The sequence below is a fragment of the Amblyomma maculatum genome, chromosome 1, assembly GCF_055883805.1.
Source record: "Amblyomma maculatum isolate TAMU_Amacu chromosome 1, ASM5588380v1, whole genome shotgun sequence".
Classification (NCBI taxonomy): domain Eukaryota; kingdom Metazoa; phylum Arthropoda; class Arachnida; order Ixodida; family Ixodidae; genus Amblyomma; species Amblyomma maculatum.
In genome coordinates this window covers 293,046,244-293,063,276 of record NC_139344.1, presented here as the reverse complement: position 1 = coordinate 293,063,276, position 17,033 = coordinate 293,046,244, and the positions used below count along the sequence as shown (strand labels likewise).

The following is a 17,033-nucleotide window of genomic DNA, read 5'->3' as shown; positions in this document are numbered from 1 at the left end:
ACCTCAGTCTGTCTAGGAATCTCAGAGACTTGTTGCTGCTGCGATACCAGACGTACCTCGTCCCGGACGACGTCCGACAGCGATGTAACCGACGGCACGCTGGGAGACAGCTGGAGGGCTTGTAATTCCTCCCTGATGATCAACCTGATTAGGTCACGTAAAACGGCTGCGTCACTCCCTAGCGGCATCGAAGAAATAGCGGGCCCAAGCGTATTGCCGGGCTCGTTGCAGGAGCATCGCCTCCATGGTGGTCGCTTCAGTGAGGAATTCGGTAACAGTACGCGGTGGACTGCGCACCAGACCGGCGAAAAGCTCCTGCTTGACCCCGCGCATGAGGTGGTGAAGCTTCGTCTCCTCGGGCATGGAGGGGCCAGCATGCTTGAAAAGGCGCGTCATGTCCTCCACATACATGCGGACGCTTCCGTTAGTCCGCTGGTTACGGGAGTGAAGCGCAGCTTCAGCTTTCTCCCGGAGGTCGGCGTTGGGGAATGCAGCTAGGAGATTTTGGCGGAATGTCTCCCAGGTGGACAAGTTGCTCTCATGGTTCTCGTACCATGTCGCGGAGTCCTTGAGTGCAAAATACACGTTATGGAGCTTACGGTCGTCGCTCCAACCGTTGTAGCGGGCGACCCGCTCTAAAGTGTTAAGCCAGTCTTCCACATCCTCGTACACATCGCCGTGGAAAGGTGGCGGTGTTCGCGGCGTGTGGTAGAGGATGGGCGCCGAGGACCTACTATCTGTGGCCATTTCTGAGAGAACAGGCGGTCTAGGCGGCGTCATCCTCATCGAGGTTCGTAAGAGGCCCGAATGCAGGTGACTGGCCACGGAGGCGGCGGTTTGGGCGCTGATGGACCGGTGTGAGATCCGTGTTTCTATCTTGTAGGCGTACGCAGGTTGGGAAGCGTACCCAGCTCGACTCCACCAGATGTGTACCAGTTGTTACACTAAAGAATTGCTGCAACCGCTGAACGAGGGCACCGAGAGAGCTGAATCAGGAACGCGGGCAACAGGAACGGGCGGGCACTTCAACGTCCTCTAATTCGTCCCATTTCGCTCCTTCTTCTTCTAGCTCTAATGCATGTGTCAATATTTCTATTTTGCACAGAAAATAAATGTAATTACAAAACGCATCGAATGAAAGGCTATCAGATTTGCATAGAGCATTTCCAGACTGGTCTTCTCAACGTACTCGCTAAAAGCATCAGGTTTACCTCCTGCACTTCGAAATAGATGTAATTATTCGAACATTGGACAAAAAATGATTCATATCTGATCCCTCTTCGAAGAGCAATGCTCTACCAGGTGACGTTTTCTCTTCTTGATTCCGTAAATTTTATTACTGCTTGTGATCTGAATGGCGCTATTACTTAGTTTCTTCTTTGTACAATGTTCCATTATACCATTAATAATTTTTAATAATTTAGATATGTGCAAGTCGCCTTTCTGTCAATTTCTTTTCATTGTATTGTGCACTCATCGGTATAAGAGCATCGGCGATGAATCGTTTACTCGAACTTACTCGAATCCGTATTTACTCGGCCCGACGACGTGAGCCGACACCCGGTCCCTTCAAAAACATTTCCTCAATGCAAGCAAAAAAACTGTTGAAGCAGGGACAATAGGCCAACGGCATTTCTTTGTCTGCACCCTTTCACTTGTCCTTCTGTCCTCGTTCCATTGGAGATGCTGCGCTTTCGTACTGAGCGCGCAACCTCCTCCCAGGTTGCAGCAGGCCAGAACTGTCACCGACGGGTGCGTGGTCCGTTGGAGTAAGTTACGAGTCCCATTTTTTTTCTTGCTTTGGTTGTCGTAGTTTATGATCCGACGACAAAATCCTAGAATCTAAGCCATTCTAAAAGATTCGTATGTCGTGTTAAAAAAATATCGGCCCAATTTCGAATAAGTACGTCTAAAGGTCGAAGTCGATTGTTAGTTCGCCGACAATCGGCTGCAAGAGATGGAGGGCACGAACAAAGACGTAAAAGCCGGCCCATCGCGTCTCTTCGGCGATAAGGAGCCACTGAGGCGCATTGATCAAGGCCGGTAGTGCACATGCGTCCGACGGGATCACAACGGCTGTTTTTTTCGATTTATTTCAAGACTTCCTTTGGAAACTACATGATCGCATTAAGACCAAACTGACGAAAGAGAAGCACGTTTTCTTCTCTTGTTGAGCTCTGGTGGAAATAATGGGGCTTTCTTCGCAGGCCTGCATAGCTGGCCATTCATAACACTTGATTAAACTAAGCTCTCTTTTTCTAGCAATATTTTCGTGATCGCGCTTAAAAAGCAGCATTTATACAGCAAAAATAAATAAAAATGAACTTCACCTCCAAAATAAATTGTTCTCCTTGTTCGCTGTCGTAAGGAAGTCTTCCACGGGATGCCTGCTTAGCCGAGGAGCGAAACCAATGCAGCGATTCGCGAATGCAAGGAAGCCGCTGAGACAAGAGCGCGCGCTCACCGCTGTCAAGCGGAATCGACACAGTTTCATCGGGGCGCCAAGGAGACGATATTTACATACGCCGAGCCTCGACGCGAGCGGCTGCACATGCCTGCGCGGAGAGTGGTCTTGGGCGCGCCCTTCTCACCGCGGATCATCAGCTTGACGCGCCCACACACAAAGGGTTTTTCTGCGAGGCGATAAATTTCAGATAAGGGCCTCGCGCTGCCTCAGCATTTCTTCCTTCCCGCGTTTTCTGCTGGACGAAAACAAATGTGTGCGTCATTCGGCATGTACAGGGTTTTTTGTTTGTGGGGTTTAACGTCCCAAAGCGCTATGAGAGACGCCGTAGTGGAGGACTCCGGACCAGCTGGGGTTCTTTAACGTGCACTGACATCGTACAGCACCCGAGAGCCTTGCCTCCATCGAAAAGCGGATTCGATCCCACATCCTTCACTTCGTAAATGATTGACTTTAAAAGCAAGCATGGGGATGTGGTAGTCCAGCTTTCGGAAAATTGAAAATATCATGGAAACAAATTTATGGTAAACAGCTTCAATATTTACAGATACATGTTAAGTTAGCCAGAAAATAAGCATTTCCGCCCCGATCAGTCATCTCTCATAGTAAAACAACAAATTAATGTGACGAAGGCTGATTGATTACTTTTAATATCATGGCTCCTTTCTCCTGTGATGCCTTCGGGCCCTTAAGGAATCAGTAAATGAAATTTGTAGTTGTTCCCTTAACAAATTTTTCAAATGCGGATCTTGTTTCCTGGACACTGATCCTTTGCCGCTAGACAAAGACTAAAGGTACATCACTACTGGTGCGAAAGACAACGCTTTTGCGAAAAGACAGGAAGCGTCGCCTTGCAGAACAACGCCCAGATCTTCGATTGCTGCTCACATGTTGAGTTCACGCGACCGTTTTGGCCGCGTTCCATGCCCATGAAGTAGTAGTAGCCAGAGACAAGTAAAAATAAATCACTATGCCTATTGTTTTAGCGTTTTTACCACGAATTTGAAGGTGCTGGATTGCATTATTTCATGCGGGAAAATTTTCATACACGTTTCCGTTATGTTTGCCGTTGTCTTCGTTAGCCCGTTGCCCGTGTTCGCACTGGAGATTGAAGAACTGTTGCTTCGCTGGTGTGCGCTACGCAACAGATGATATAGATGCTTTCACATGAAAAACGTTGCCAGCAGTCTTTTGGCAAGCATAATAAATTCCGCCAAACTCAGTCTCCTGCGCGCCTTTCCGGGCAGCTGAGTTTTCGGCTATAGTATTTCGCCCAGAAAGCGGATACATGAGTTTCGTTTAGACACGAAGCCTCCTGTCTGCTCTTTTCAATTAAGTATCATGTATTTACGGGTTTAATTTGTAATATCTGTCGCATACTTCTGAAATACAACAGCAGTGTACGCCTTTAGAATCAGAGCGTAGACATCAATCACCCTTCTTTGGCAGTGGCGCACTACCAAGTTTTTCTGACAACATTATTTTTTAAAGATAGGCAGCTACCACAATATTCGGAATGAGACGTCCCACAGTGAAGGAAAACAGCTTTTAGGATGAAAGCAACTTATCGCAGGTTGCAGTAACGTTCGCATGTACGCTGCTAATGGCCTGGTTCAGACCAGATTTTTCAGCCGCTGTGGGGCGCAGCGATTTTCTGCGCACGCCGCCGCGCGGGTGCTTTCTTGGGGACTGCGGGCCGCGGTATCGCCGTGGCCGCGCCTGCCCGGTAGCCACGTTTAGCTAGCGTTCGGGTTCTAGAGAATATTACCAAAAATATTTTCACGAAACGGTTGTGTTGGAGCAAGTTTATTTGTATTGTCGTAGAGTTACAATGGACTCTTTATTAACGGGATTTAGTTTTACGTTCACGTTTACTGTGTTGGTGCTCAGCATGCAGCCGCGCTATAATGCTGCGGTGCCTTATTGACGAGGAACCTTTGTGAACAATTGCAAGCATTACACTTGCGTACGACTCGCATATAATTCCACTTCTCGTGAGCTCTTCTTCCTTCCTGCCAGCCATTTTAATCTTCACCAATTAGACTGTGCTGTCACTTGCGTGGTGTGGGCCAGTAACACCAACAAATTATCGCGGTGTGCTCATCAGAATCGACAAGCTAACAGCAGGCAAGTTTTGCTGGCTTTATTTATAAACACCGCCGCATTTCGATTGTTTCTTTCTATCGCTGGAAAATCTAGCCCCTATCAAACCGTAGCGCCTGCATGTTAATCCTGCACGTGCATTGTCGTACATGCCAGAGGAAGAAACTGCAAATGCTATCTGGAGCATGACAACTCAGTTTTCATGTGGTATATGGCGTTTAGCGTCCAAAAGTGGCATCGGCTATGAAGCCGTAATGAAGTGCTTCAAAAATTTAACAGGTTCTTTAACGTGCGCTGATATCGCACATTACACAAGCGCCTTCAGATTCGGTTAAGTTAACAAATATTAGCACAGCATCGATGCTTTTGATGCGTTTGAAAGATCTGTTTAGCCGTTCGGGCCAGGTCATAGCATGTAATGAAATTATGTTTGTTGAGTCTAAGGCAGAAATAACAAAAAGCTATTGCACTCAAACGTTTTGCACGCCGACTTCTCTCTGAAATAAGGAAATAACAATTTGGATTGCTTTTAGTCGGAGTGCAGACAGCGCAAACAAAACAAAAAAAGGGGGGGGGGGGGACGTAGATACCGGTCTCTTTTTTTTTTTGCGCTTTCTGCTCTGATGGATTACCGACTCGCGCAAGCGTCTGATATGTTCGGACTTACAATCACGTTAAGGAACGGCAAACGAAAGCCAAAGATGAACCAGTGGTGGCCGAAAACACACGTTTTGCCTAAGCAACCTTCAGCGCGAAACTCGCCGATCCGGTTACATCTCACATCATGGAGTTTGATCCAAAATTCTACATTCTCATGCGCAGAATCAAGAAAGTAAAATGCAAAACGTGTGCATTTATTACATGTGAAGGGCAGTCCCAGAAAGGAAAATAAAAGGCCACCGCTGCGCATAAACGGCCATTTACAGTTTGCAACCTGCCTGGTAGTCTACCTTAGTACATTGCGTCAACGAGAGAAGAGTGCGCTTCAAAATGCTGTAGTACTCTCTGGAACAGGGGCAAAGGCACAGCACACACCCACATGCATAAGTGGTAGAACGCGTTAACGACAGAATTGAAGAACGATCACTCACGAACACATATTAAACACGAGGCGGCCGCAGTCCCCTGGCCACTCGCGCCCGACACATGTCTCCTGGTGTCGAGAGTAGGAGCGCGCTAGCAGCCTGCGCGCGAGGGTAATAAAAAACCCAAGCTCGTTTCGTCGCGCGACGCCAGCGCCGCGCCTTTTCTGCTGGCGAGCCGTCGAGACGGAAAAGCCACGGCCTATCTCGAGTGAGAGCGCTCTCCCTCGAGAAGGGATAAGAAGTACGGATGCTGTCAAGGTATGCGAAGGATTAAGACAAGGCTGTCATCTATCGCTGCTAATGTTCATGCTTTATATGATAAATATGGAACGGAGGATACAAGAAAGTAGCCTAGGCTTTAACCTGTCCTATAGATTAGGCGGAATGGCGGTAGAGCAGCACCTCCCTGGTTTAATGTATGCAGACGATATTGTGCTGCTAGCAGAAAGTCAGGAAGAATTGCAAACTGTGGTTAAGTATTGCGGAGATGAAGGGGATGCTCTAGGCTTCAGTTTTAGCGCAGTTAAGTCGGGTCTGATGATTTCCAATGGCTCAACTGATCACGGTCTTACCCATGAAATACACAGAGTGGCAGAATATAAATATCTCGAGGTATGGGTAAATGAAGGATTGGCATAAATAGAAAAGCATGAGCAATCACTTGAGGCCTAAGGGCGAAGGAATGCCGGGATAATGAAGCATAGAGTATTGTGGAGATACAACAAGTATGAGGTTTTGAGGGGTATTTAGAAAGGAATTATGGTACTCAGGCTTACTTTCGGAAATGCGTTTTTTTGCCTAAAATCAGAGGTACAGTAGGCATTCGAAATAAATCAGAGAGCGGTTGGACGATTAGCACCATGGGCGCCAACGGCAAAACCTCAAATGAGGAGGTACAGAGAGATGTGGGCTGGGCATCTTTCGAAGTACGGGAAGCTCAGAGTAAAATGTTATATGAGGAACGCCTGAGGAAATTGGACAGTAACAGATAGGCAGCTTAAGTATTTAAATACCTATACCTTAAAAGCGTTGACTCTCAATAGAGGAAAAGAACTATGAAACTAACCAGTAAGTACGCTGTTCACAACGGCGAAGAAATAAAGAGCGTTAAGCAACAGGTGAAAATTACAAAGGGTAAAAATTGGATACATTCGATGGAAAAAAAAAAACAGAGTGTGGAACTATACCGAAAGTGGAAAAGGCAGATCAGGAAGGAAGCTTTCTTTGATAACTCAAGAAGCAGTGCCCTACTTTTTAAAGCTAGATCAGGGTGTCTTAGAACACGCAGCTACAAAAAGAAATTTAACCATGAATATCACACATGTGCAGTATGTGGTAAATCCACAGAAACAATTAACCATTTATACTCGAATGTAATGGAATTTATCTGGAAGTAGATACAGGCGCAGTCACTATTCCTGAAGCTCTGGGGTTTAGAGATGTTAGTGGCCGGGTGAATGAACCTGCGGTGGAAGCTAGCAAAAAACGATCGGAAGATTTGTGGCTTAAAAGCAGGAAAGTGAAATAATGTTAGAAATGTAAAAATAAAAATTGAATAGAACGATGGTATAGTTAACCAATCTAAAATAATAATTAAGATATAGGGGGTAAAAGTGAGAATGATAGCAAGTGCTACCACCCCGCTCCAAAGGGGACGCTCCTATATTCCGTCCATCCGTCCATCCATCCATCCATCCATCCATCCATCCATCCATCCATCCATCTATCCATCCATCCGCCCGCCCGCCCGCCTGCTTGCCCGTCCGTCCGTCCGTCCGTCCGTCCGTCCGTCCGTCCGTCCGCCCGCCCGCCCGTCCGTCCGTCCGTCCGTCCGTCCGCCCGCCCGCCCGTCCGTCCGTCCGTCCGTCCGTCCGCCCGCCCGCCCGCCCGCCCGCCCGTCCGTCCGTCCGTCCGTCCGTCCGTCCGTCCGTCCGTCCGTCCGTCCGTCCGTCCGTCCGTCCGTCCGTCCGTCCGTCCGTCCGTCCGTCCGTCCGTCCGTCCGTCCGTCCGTCCGTCCGTCCGCCCGTCCGTCCGTCCGTCCGTCCGTCCGTCCGTCCGTCCGTCCGTCCGTCCGTCCGTCCGTCCGTCCGTCCGTCCGTCCGTCCGTCCGTCCGTCCGTCCGTCCGTCCGTCCGTCCGTCCGTCCGTCCGTCCGTCCGTCCGTCCGTCCGTCCGTCCGTCCGTCCGTCCGTCCGTCCGTCCGTCCGTCCGTCCGTCCGTCCATCCATCCATCCATCCATCCATCCATCCATCCATCCATCCATCCATCCATCCATCCATCCATCCATCCATCCATCCATCCATCCATCCATCCATCCATCCATCCATCCATCCATCCATCCATCCATCCATCCGGCCTTGAAGGAGCGCGGCGGGCGCTGCGGGTTAGGTTGTAGCTGGTTGTAGACCCAGTCTGATGCGCACGTACACGCTCTTCAGTCCGAGCGGGTGTAGGGAAGGAGCGGAACCGGGCGCACGCGCTCTCAGTGGGTGCCTTGGTCTGGAAAGTTAAATAGATTTGATTTAGTAGGTTTTGGTTGAAGAATGCTGGTGTTCTCGCCTGTTCTGAAGTGTGAGATGAGAGGCGAACAGACTAATGATTCGTTCAAAATGTCGTAGCTGCCTTGAAAATTAAAAAAGAACTCTTGCTCCCCGAAAAACATTTCTTGTGGGTGCAGAACTAATATATTAATATTGCCGAAACGCTCAGGTATACAGCATGAATGCTTTTCGAACTTAAAGAGGTCGACACATCTGCTATTTCCCCCTCTGGTGCATGAATTTACTTTATGATAATTTACTTGAAGGACACCGCAGCTTCGTGCTGGCAGTTACCGTATGTTCCAGCTTTCCAAGTGCATCTTTCGTCTGGAACGAAAAGCTATCACTTTTATGGCATGATGATGCCTGCTATATAAAATAAACAACGTGAGCTAGCGTAGAGTTTTACCGCTGTATTGAAAGGGTTATTAGCTTGCCAAACTTTTTTGCATCTCATTCCAATAATCCGGCAACGGATAAAAAGCAAAAATAAAGCGCTCAAACGTATTTGAAAATTTAATATCGTTTCGCGTTTGTTTGCGCCTTAGTTAATTACGCGTCACGTGCTCGGCACCGTTGGAATTGAACATTCCAATTATGCGTGTGTAAGCACACAACTCAATAGAAGAGACATCTTGGCGAGTTGGTATGGTGACATGATGAAATAGCGCTACAGACGTGGACGGAGGTGAAGAACAAACAGAAGGGGCGCTGAACTCGCAGCTGAAGTTTATTGAAAAAACACAGTTATATAACCCAGCCAAGCAGCACCAAACCGCAGATCAAAAAAAAAAAAAAAAACAAATCATGATGACCCCACACACACACACCACGTTCAAGAAACTCAACCTCATTATCTGTTAAAGCGATTGACGGTTCAATATTCGGTTCATGATTTCCTGGTCTTTTACAAAGGTTGAAATAGTAGCTCAACACCTATGAATATTCTTAAAGTTTAAGAGCAAGGGCTGGGACTGAGATTTACATTTGAACGAACGTCACAAGAGAACGAACTGAGTTTTCTAGACCTCACGTTGAAGTTTTGTGCCCATCATGTTTGTTGGCGGTATTCGCCCAAGAGTGCAAAGCCTCTGCTAGGTTATGGATCGCAACATTCTAAGCTCGTAAAAGATGGCATCGCTCTGTCCAGCCTGGGGGCAGTCTTGTCAAACTCATGCTTTCATAATATGCGAATTAGCTTTAGTGAACAACTGTCTAGGCTAGCGAATGCAGAATTTCCTGTTCACGTCATATCACGAGTTTGTGATAAACTAATCACAAAAGTAAAACAGTCGTGCGCAGGTTCACGGGAGCAGGAGGGGGCTGGACAGAGGGATACAAAAAGATTTGTGGCCCTGCCATATGTGCATGGTCTATCACACAATTTGAAGAATGTAGCCAGAAAGTTTAATGTTAATGTGGTTTTCTCGGCACCAAATAAACTGTCAAAATATGTAGCATAGTTAAGAACAAAGGAGCGAAAAAAGTCCGGGAAAGAAGCACGTGTCGGGTGAAGCATGACTTTTCCTATGTTCCATGTAAAGTAGGAGTGATATATAAGATTCCGTTATCTTGTGATAAAGTGTATGTGGGTCAAACAGGCAGGTGTATCAATGTCCGGTTACGAGAGCACGAGAGATCATTAGAGATTGGTAGAGGATCTAATCTGGTTGTACACTGTAAGGGGTGTGACGGCTGCCATCCTTCTCTAACACAGTCATTTTGGATGCCAATCCGGCACAGATTAACCGGGAAATCATTGAGGCCAGGCCTATCATTCGATTGGGTGAAAAATGTGTTAGTGAACCGTCTATCGCTTTAACAGATAATGAGGTTGAGTTTCTTGAACGTGGTGTGTGTGTGGGGTCATCATGATTTGTTTTTTTGTTTAATGTGCGGTTTGGTGCTTCTTGGCTGGGTTATATATTGTCACGTAGTGATGACAAGGCCGTACATGACAAAAGAAGACACAGGCGTGATGATACTGAAATAACTCTTTACTGGGGCTGACTTGCGCCCGCAAAGGAACTAAGCAGCTCGGCGGCGGCGATAGCAAAGAGAAGTTTATTTGGTACCTTGAACGTACATTTGAAACCACAGACGATCGTGGGTGCGAGGTTTATACAGTCGGCAATAATACATGCTATTCACTGTGCTCAAACAAAGTTTAATAATAACCACAGCCAAAGCTGTCCGTACGGCCTCTCTTCCCTTAAGGGAAATAAAACTCAGACGCACATCAAGGTGTGGAAACTATTCTCCAAAAGAAAAAGCAGTTTGACAGGGCGACCGATTACATCACATAAAGGCGCAATATAAGCTTGAATACTGCGCTTACTCAAGACCTCGGGTACAAGCTTAAGAAAGGGGGGAAGGGGATACGAGGCTCGCAGGCTAGTACAGCAAGGCCGGCATCTTCAGCCTGTTGTCACCTACAACAAAGAAGCGCGTATGCCAACGCCGCAGAAACCGCGCCTCACCATCTCTTTCTAGCTGATCAGACAAGTACCTCCAGATGACGAGGCGCAGATTCCGCAGCGCTGGGTACATTGCGCGAGCAGGAGTCCGACGTGCCTCAGCGAGGCAGCGACGCCGCCACAGCACATACATGGTGGCGGCGACAACTAAACGTGGAAAAAGGCCACGCTGGCGTCTTGTGCCAGGGCCTGCGCGAACTCTAAACATGCGCTGCACGAGGCGCCACATCGTGCGTGCAACAACACATTCAAAGAAAACATGCTGCAACGTTTCTACGCCACCACAATTGGCGCATCTATAGTTGGGTACCACGCCCCACCTGGCGAGGCGCTGGTGCGTGGGAAGAACCCCCCAGCGCCTGTTCCACTCAAAATCGACAACTTCATTGGGCATTCGGCCTGTCGCCAATGCCCGCCATTTGGAGATGGTTGTCATCCGGACTTCATCCGGTGTAAGGCGTGCACACGCGATTTGTTCGCTAATCTGAATGGGTGGCGTGTCTGTAAGGCTCGCATCAGTTAAGTCGGCGTCTAACGCCTCTTTCATTCCCGCGACAGCGCGATAGAAAGAGGACGGCCTCTCCGCTTGGGGGCCTACATGCCTTCCAGGGCTGAAAGCCCGACGTGCCGTGCTTAACCAGTAGAAGAGTAGTCAGCGTCCTGGGTAAGACTTCCTTGTGAGAAGGGAACCCACTAACCTCACTGCCAGCACCCGCGACACAGTAGGGATGCACGGCAATCCAAGGCCCCCCCCCCCCCCCCCCCACCCGGTTTGTCGGCAGTGTTAACAAGTGACGGGCAACCAACGCAGTCCGGCCGTCCCACACAAAGGCGCCTACAAGAGACGCGAGGCGGCCCGCTGTACGGCGTGGAATTATTGCGACGCGTGTTACATAAAAAGCGAAAGCGCACACACGAGTTTTCACAACCGTGGCTTTTTCCCTTAGTGAGAGGCTGAAAAGTGCGGCCTCCGAAAGAGCGCGTGTTGCTCGCAACACAACCTCTTCCCAAGTACGGGAAGAAACTCCACTTGTTTCGAACAATATCCCCAACACACGGACTGCGGCCACAAAGTTCACCGCCACAGGCAGTGGATCTCTGAAAGACCCAAAACGCAGCGCCTGGCTTTTACTAGGGTTGAGCTGTGCACCTGACGGAAGAGCGTATTGGTCAAAGGTGGATAGGAAGACTCAGAAGCTCTCGCTGTCCCGAACAAAAACACATATCATCCGCATACGCGGAAACCCCTAGCGTTTCCTGTCCTACCATTGGGAAGCCCCGAATTCGTTTGTCGGCGACTACTTTACGCAGAAAAGGATCCAGAGCAAGCACGAAAAGGGCCGGTGAGAGCGGGCACCCTTGTCTTACCCCTCGTGTTACCGCAAAACTGCCTGCGATGGTGCCATTGAGGACGAGTTGGCTGGTTAAATCCTTATATAGTGATCTTATGAGTTGTGCAAATTCAGTCGGTAAGCCAAAGCAACTAAGCACATTAAAGAGATAGCTGTGATCTACGTTATCAAAAGCCTTCGCCTGGTCTAAGGCAACGAATGTACCACTGACATTTTTGGCATTTGCGTAAGCGAATACATTTCTCGTTAACGTAAGGGAGGCAAACACCGACCTACCAGGTACCGCGCAGGTCTGGTAAGGGCTTACCAGGTCCTCTAAGTAGGCTCGCAGCCTTCTGACAAGTAGAGTGGCAATCAGTTTATAATCGGTGTTCAGGAGGGTAACTGGTCGCCAAGACGCTGGGCTTGATGGTGTCAAGGCATCCTTTAGGAGCAAGACGATGCGCCCAGCGCTAAACGAGGGTGATTTCGTGCCATTTGAAAGAAAGCCGTTTACAAGCTTAAGAAGCAAACCTCCGATGATGTCGAAAAAGGTGGTGTAAAAACCTGCCACTATCCCATCTGGACTAGGCGCAGTTGACTGATTCATGGCCCCTAAAGCGTCGCGCACCTCCTCCATAGTAGCTGGAGGTGTAAATGCCACGCGTGCCTCTTCAGGAACCTGAGGGAGGGGCCCGCAGAATGAGCTGACAGCTTCTTCATAGCTTTCGCGTTGGTCGACGCCCTGGGAAGAAAACAGGGCAGCAAAATGGCCGCAAAAGATGCGCTGGATATCGGCTTCATCTAAAGAGGGAGTACCATCTTCCAAGATTGCTTCATCCAATTGCGGTGGCCGAACTCTAGACTGTCCTTGCGAGCGCGCGTAACCAATGTCAGCTGTGTAAACAAGGGGAATGCGTGAACCTGCTGCCATACGTGATGAGCGGGAGCTGTTCTCAAGGATGCGATGATACCGAGTGCGCAGTGTGTCAAGATACTCTCTCATTGCGAAAGTTAACTCGCCGCCATCGCGTACAATTCGCATACGTCTGAGGACGTCGTTAAGCGCCGTAGTAACACGGACGCGCGGCGCTTTCCCCGTGAGCACGAGAACGTCTCGCCCTCGTGACTTGAGGGTATCCCAGCCTGTGGGAGTCAAGTCAGTCACATCCGCTACCAATTCCCGCAGTTCCGCGCGAATCGTAGTAATGCACTCATCATCATGCAGTATGGATTCGTCCATTCGCCACATTAGTGGGCTGTTGGAGCGTCCAGGCGCCCCCTGTAGAGTGCCCATTACTGGGAGATGGTCGCTAATGTTTCCGACCGCTGCAGGAAAGGGCAGCACCTCACACTCAAGCAAATTGGCCAGCAGGGTAGAGGGGACATAAACTCGGTCTAGCCGGCTAGCACTCCGACCCCTAGTGCGCGTTGCCACAAAATTGTCCCCATGTAGTGCGACCCATGTGTCCTGAAGGCACAGGGAGCGGACAAGCTTCCCCAGTTCTTTTGCATGACAATGTGACGCGCCCTGTCCGGGCCCCCTGATGTCGCGCCATGAATCCAAAACACAGTTAAAGTCTCCAAGCAGGACGTGTGGAACATCATCCAAAAAATGTGGTGCAATGGATTTGAAGAACTCGTTCGTCAAACTACGCGTGACCGGAGCGTAAACGTTGACGAAACGAGTTCTCCGGCCGTCCAAAAAAACGTCCACCGCAATCAAGCGACCGTAGAGACCGAATGTGCAGTGAGCACTCGATCTGAATGCAGGGTTAAGAAAAACGACACCCACGCCGCAAAACCGCGAGTCCGTCAAAGAAAAAAAGGCATCAACATTAAAATAAGAACGAATGGAAATGACATCTGCAGGTGTACGGAAATTGCATTCCTGTAAAAACAAAGCATCAATTTGATACAAACGTGCAAGGTGTAGCACTTGCCGCTGCTTATCGACATTACGGAACCCTTGCACGTTAAAAGTAAGAAAGCGAAACCTAGCCTGAATGAAACCAAAACAGCAAAGAAACGCAGCTGGAGAACAAACAAAACGGCGAAGGACTCACGATATAGTTCTGCGAACCAAGTTTGCGAGTGCACCCTGCGTCGGCGCCTTGGAAAGGCATGACGGTGTCCCACAGATCCCCGCTGAGGTTCCGGCTGTTAGCTCGACGCAGCAGCGGCGATACACGGACTATAGGCGGCGAAAACGTCCCGTCAGAGCGAGTGGCTATGGAGGAAAGCACACAGTCACACTCGAACCAACACACACTGCATCGCACGTACCGTCCATCGTTCACCACCGGCGCCGGCGAAGCCGTAGCACCGATAAGATAGCAGTGGCTGGTGTGGAGCGCCAAGGTAGCGGCGCTTCGGCCACCGCAAAGCGGGAAAGGATGAGGTTGGCCGTCACGGCCTGTCACCTTGAAGAGTGGCGTCATAGCGCTCACGTCTCGGAAAACGAGACATCCATCAGTGCGTCGTTCTCAGCGGTCTTCGGCTTCTTTTTTGGAGCCGAGTGCGTCGTCGCGCTTGCTCCACCATCCGATTCCGAGTGCTGGCGCTTTGTTTCGTCAGCGCCATACAAAAGCAATGTTTTCCGCACACTTGTGCGTTGGGTCTTGGGAGCACTTGCGCCCAACGCGCGCAACGACCAGGGCAGGAGACTGGTGTTCTGGGAAGCTGGGATTCATGACTGTAGTCTTCCGACTGAGCATGCACGGTAGCTCCAGGGGAGGGGAAAGCCGCCGACTCCGAATAGGCCTCGGGCAGAGCGCTCTCCTGCGTAATGGGTGCGTTCAGAGCCGCGCCCTCGTATGTCGGTGTGGCGGGAAGGTGCGACGCGTCCGAGTCAGTCACTGACGAGAAGGACACACGCGACGACTCGTCGTCGGACGTAACTTCCGAGCTCCTGACGTCGGATTCCGGCGACTGGGCGGCGGTGGACGCCCTGTCCAGTTCGCCCTCAGAATGTGTAGTGGGGGTTTTACTTAACACTACCGATGGCTCATTGAGGACTGTCACGGCGGCGTTTCCACCTTGGTGCGACATGGTATCAGGCGTAGCAGCGGCCGCATACGAGCGCGGCATCACGCAGTCCTTGGTCACGTGGTTACCGCCGCACCGTTTACACGCTGCTTGGCACGCCTCTGTCTCGTGGCCGTACGTGGAGCAGCGGCCACAACGTGCCGCGGTGCAGGAAGCACCAAAATGGCCCTCTGCGCCGCACTTGGAGCACACTCGCTTCATCCCACGATACTCCAGCATCGCACGGTGCCCAGCGACAGTGATGAAGTTGGGTGGTGCCAGGAGCATGTCTAGCTTTACCAGCCTCGCTCCGTTACGCACATCACTATTTCCCTTGAAAACAGGCTCGGTAACAGCGCGGACCTTGCCGTACGGACTTAGAGCGGCGGCGAGGGAGTCGTCGCTCACTGACGGGGGTAGACGGAACACCGTCACGTAAACCACTGGAGCAGCCATTTGCGCCAGTGGTACTTGCTTTCCAGCGACGAGGATTGTGCCCGCCGCTACCATCTTAGTTGCTTGAGCCATCGACGAGGCGGCAGCTAGGAACTTTGTTCCGCCGAGGTGCTGCAGGTACAGTCGAGCGCGATTTGAAGGTTATCGCACGAGCGTCGACAGGGAACATGAACAGCGCCATGGCCCAGAATTCTCTGCCGAGGCGAGGGAGGTATTATGCCAGCTCCCCTCACTCTTTTTGCTGTTCCTTCAGCGGCCGTCACTCCCTGCAGGGACGTCACTTTCTTTTTTTTCTTTTGGTTCTGCGGACAGTGACCATTGTGCGCACGACGTATTCTTTGGTATTATCTGAAATTGGGCTCTTTATCGCAACAAATAGAAAGCTTAGAATAGAGAGAAAGGACGGTGAGTTTGTCTCGGGGGTGATGGTTGTTGTATAGAACAGCGAACGAGGGAGAGAAGAGTGCGAAATGATAATTTTTCTTGTTCCAAACCCGGCCGCCAGGTGCCTGGAGTGCTAGGCTGGTCGACGCTCGCGCGATAACATTCAAATCGCGCTCGACTGTACTGCAGGCCCCCGACACCGACGACCGCCTCGAGTGCATTAATTAGGTCGTCCGCCGGAGCAGGCTCCGGTAGGGTGAACTGAAAGCATTGCGCTTTCGTAGGTCGCTGGACTGGAGGCGGCAGGTCCATGGCTGCCCTAGCCCCGGACACCACAGCTGAAAGCGTGGCGCCTGGGCCCTGTATCTGGCAGCGGGGACTCCGAGGACGAGTTGGATCCGGGGGCCGCCGGAGTAGGCGTCACTGAAGGCAGTTCGACGGCGGCGATAGAAACAAACGTGCTCGTCGGTCGTCAAACAAAGAATCCCCGTCATCCTCGTCAACGCTCAACTTAAAGGCTGCACAGAACAATCTAGATAACGTCGCAAACAGCTACCAGGACGGGCTGGAACATTGTGGAAAGACACCCGAGTGGCCGGAATCTTCGAGATAGATCTCGGTGCATCTTGCGCTACGACGAAACTGATAAAGGTGTGACTCGCGACATCGAGCATTAACAAACAAAGATTACGGAACTGATACGTGATCCAGAATCAGTGATAAGGCCGTATGGCGGCGGCTGTTAAAAAACAACAAATAGTGTTTTGAAGGTTTCGCGGCAATATACTGTGTTTTTTCAATAAACTTCAGTTGCGAGTTCAGCGCCCGTCCTGTTTGCTCTTCACCTCCGTCCACGTCTGTAGCGCTGTTATTCCATCATGTCACAAAACTCAAGTCCAAGCATGGCGTGAGCACTGAAATGCTCTAGCTTCTTCAGATCTCAGCCTATAGCGCCTCAGAGCTTTCCGCTGCCTAGCGAAGATTACCTTCCAGGGCTTTTCAGTGGATAGTACGCCACTGCCATAGAATCATCCTTGGCAGAACAAGATTCTTCTATAAAGGTGCCATACCAAAATAAAGCGTGCGCCTCATATTGGGCAACGCCGAACATCGATCGAGCGCGCAAAAGGAGTACTTCGTTTTGTACTGTTTATAGAGCGCTCAGC

At 50.2% G+C, this 17,033-nt stretch overlaps 1 protein-coding gene across 1 annotated transcript; it reads right to left on the bottom strand.

Annotated features, from left to right (window-relative positions):
- Positions 1–12,858: 12,858 nt before the first annotated feature.
- LOC146206806 (uncharacterized) lies at positions 12,859–15,601 on the bottom strand. The gene has a single exon (XM_084591578.1). It carries the CDS (start codon positions 15,553–15,555, stop codon positions 14,473–14,475), a length of 1,083 nt encoding a protein of 360 aa, XP_084447704.1. The 5' UTR covers positions 15,556–15,601; the 3' UTR covers positions 12,859–14,472.
- Between the last annotated feature and the right edge of the window lie 1,432 nt (positions 15,602–17,033).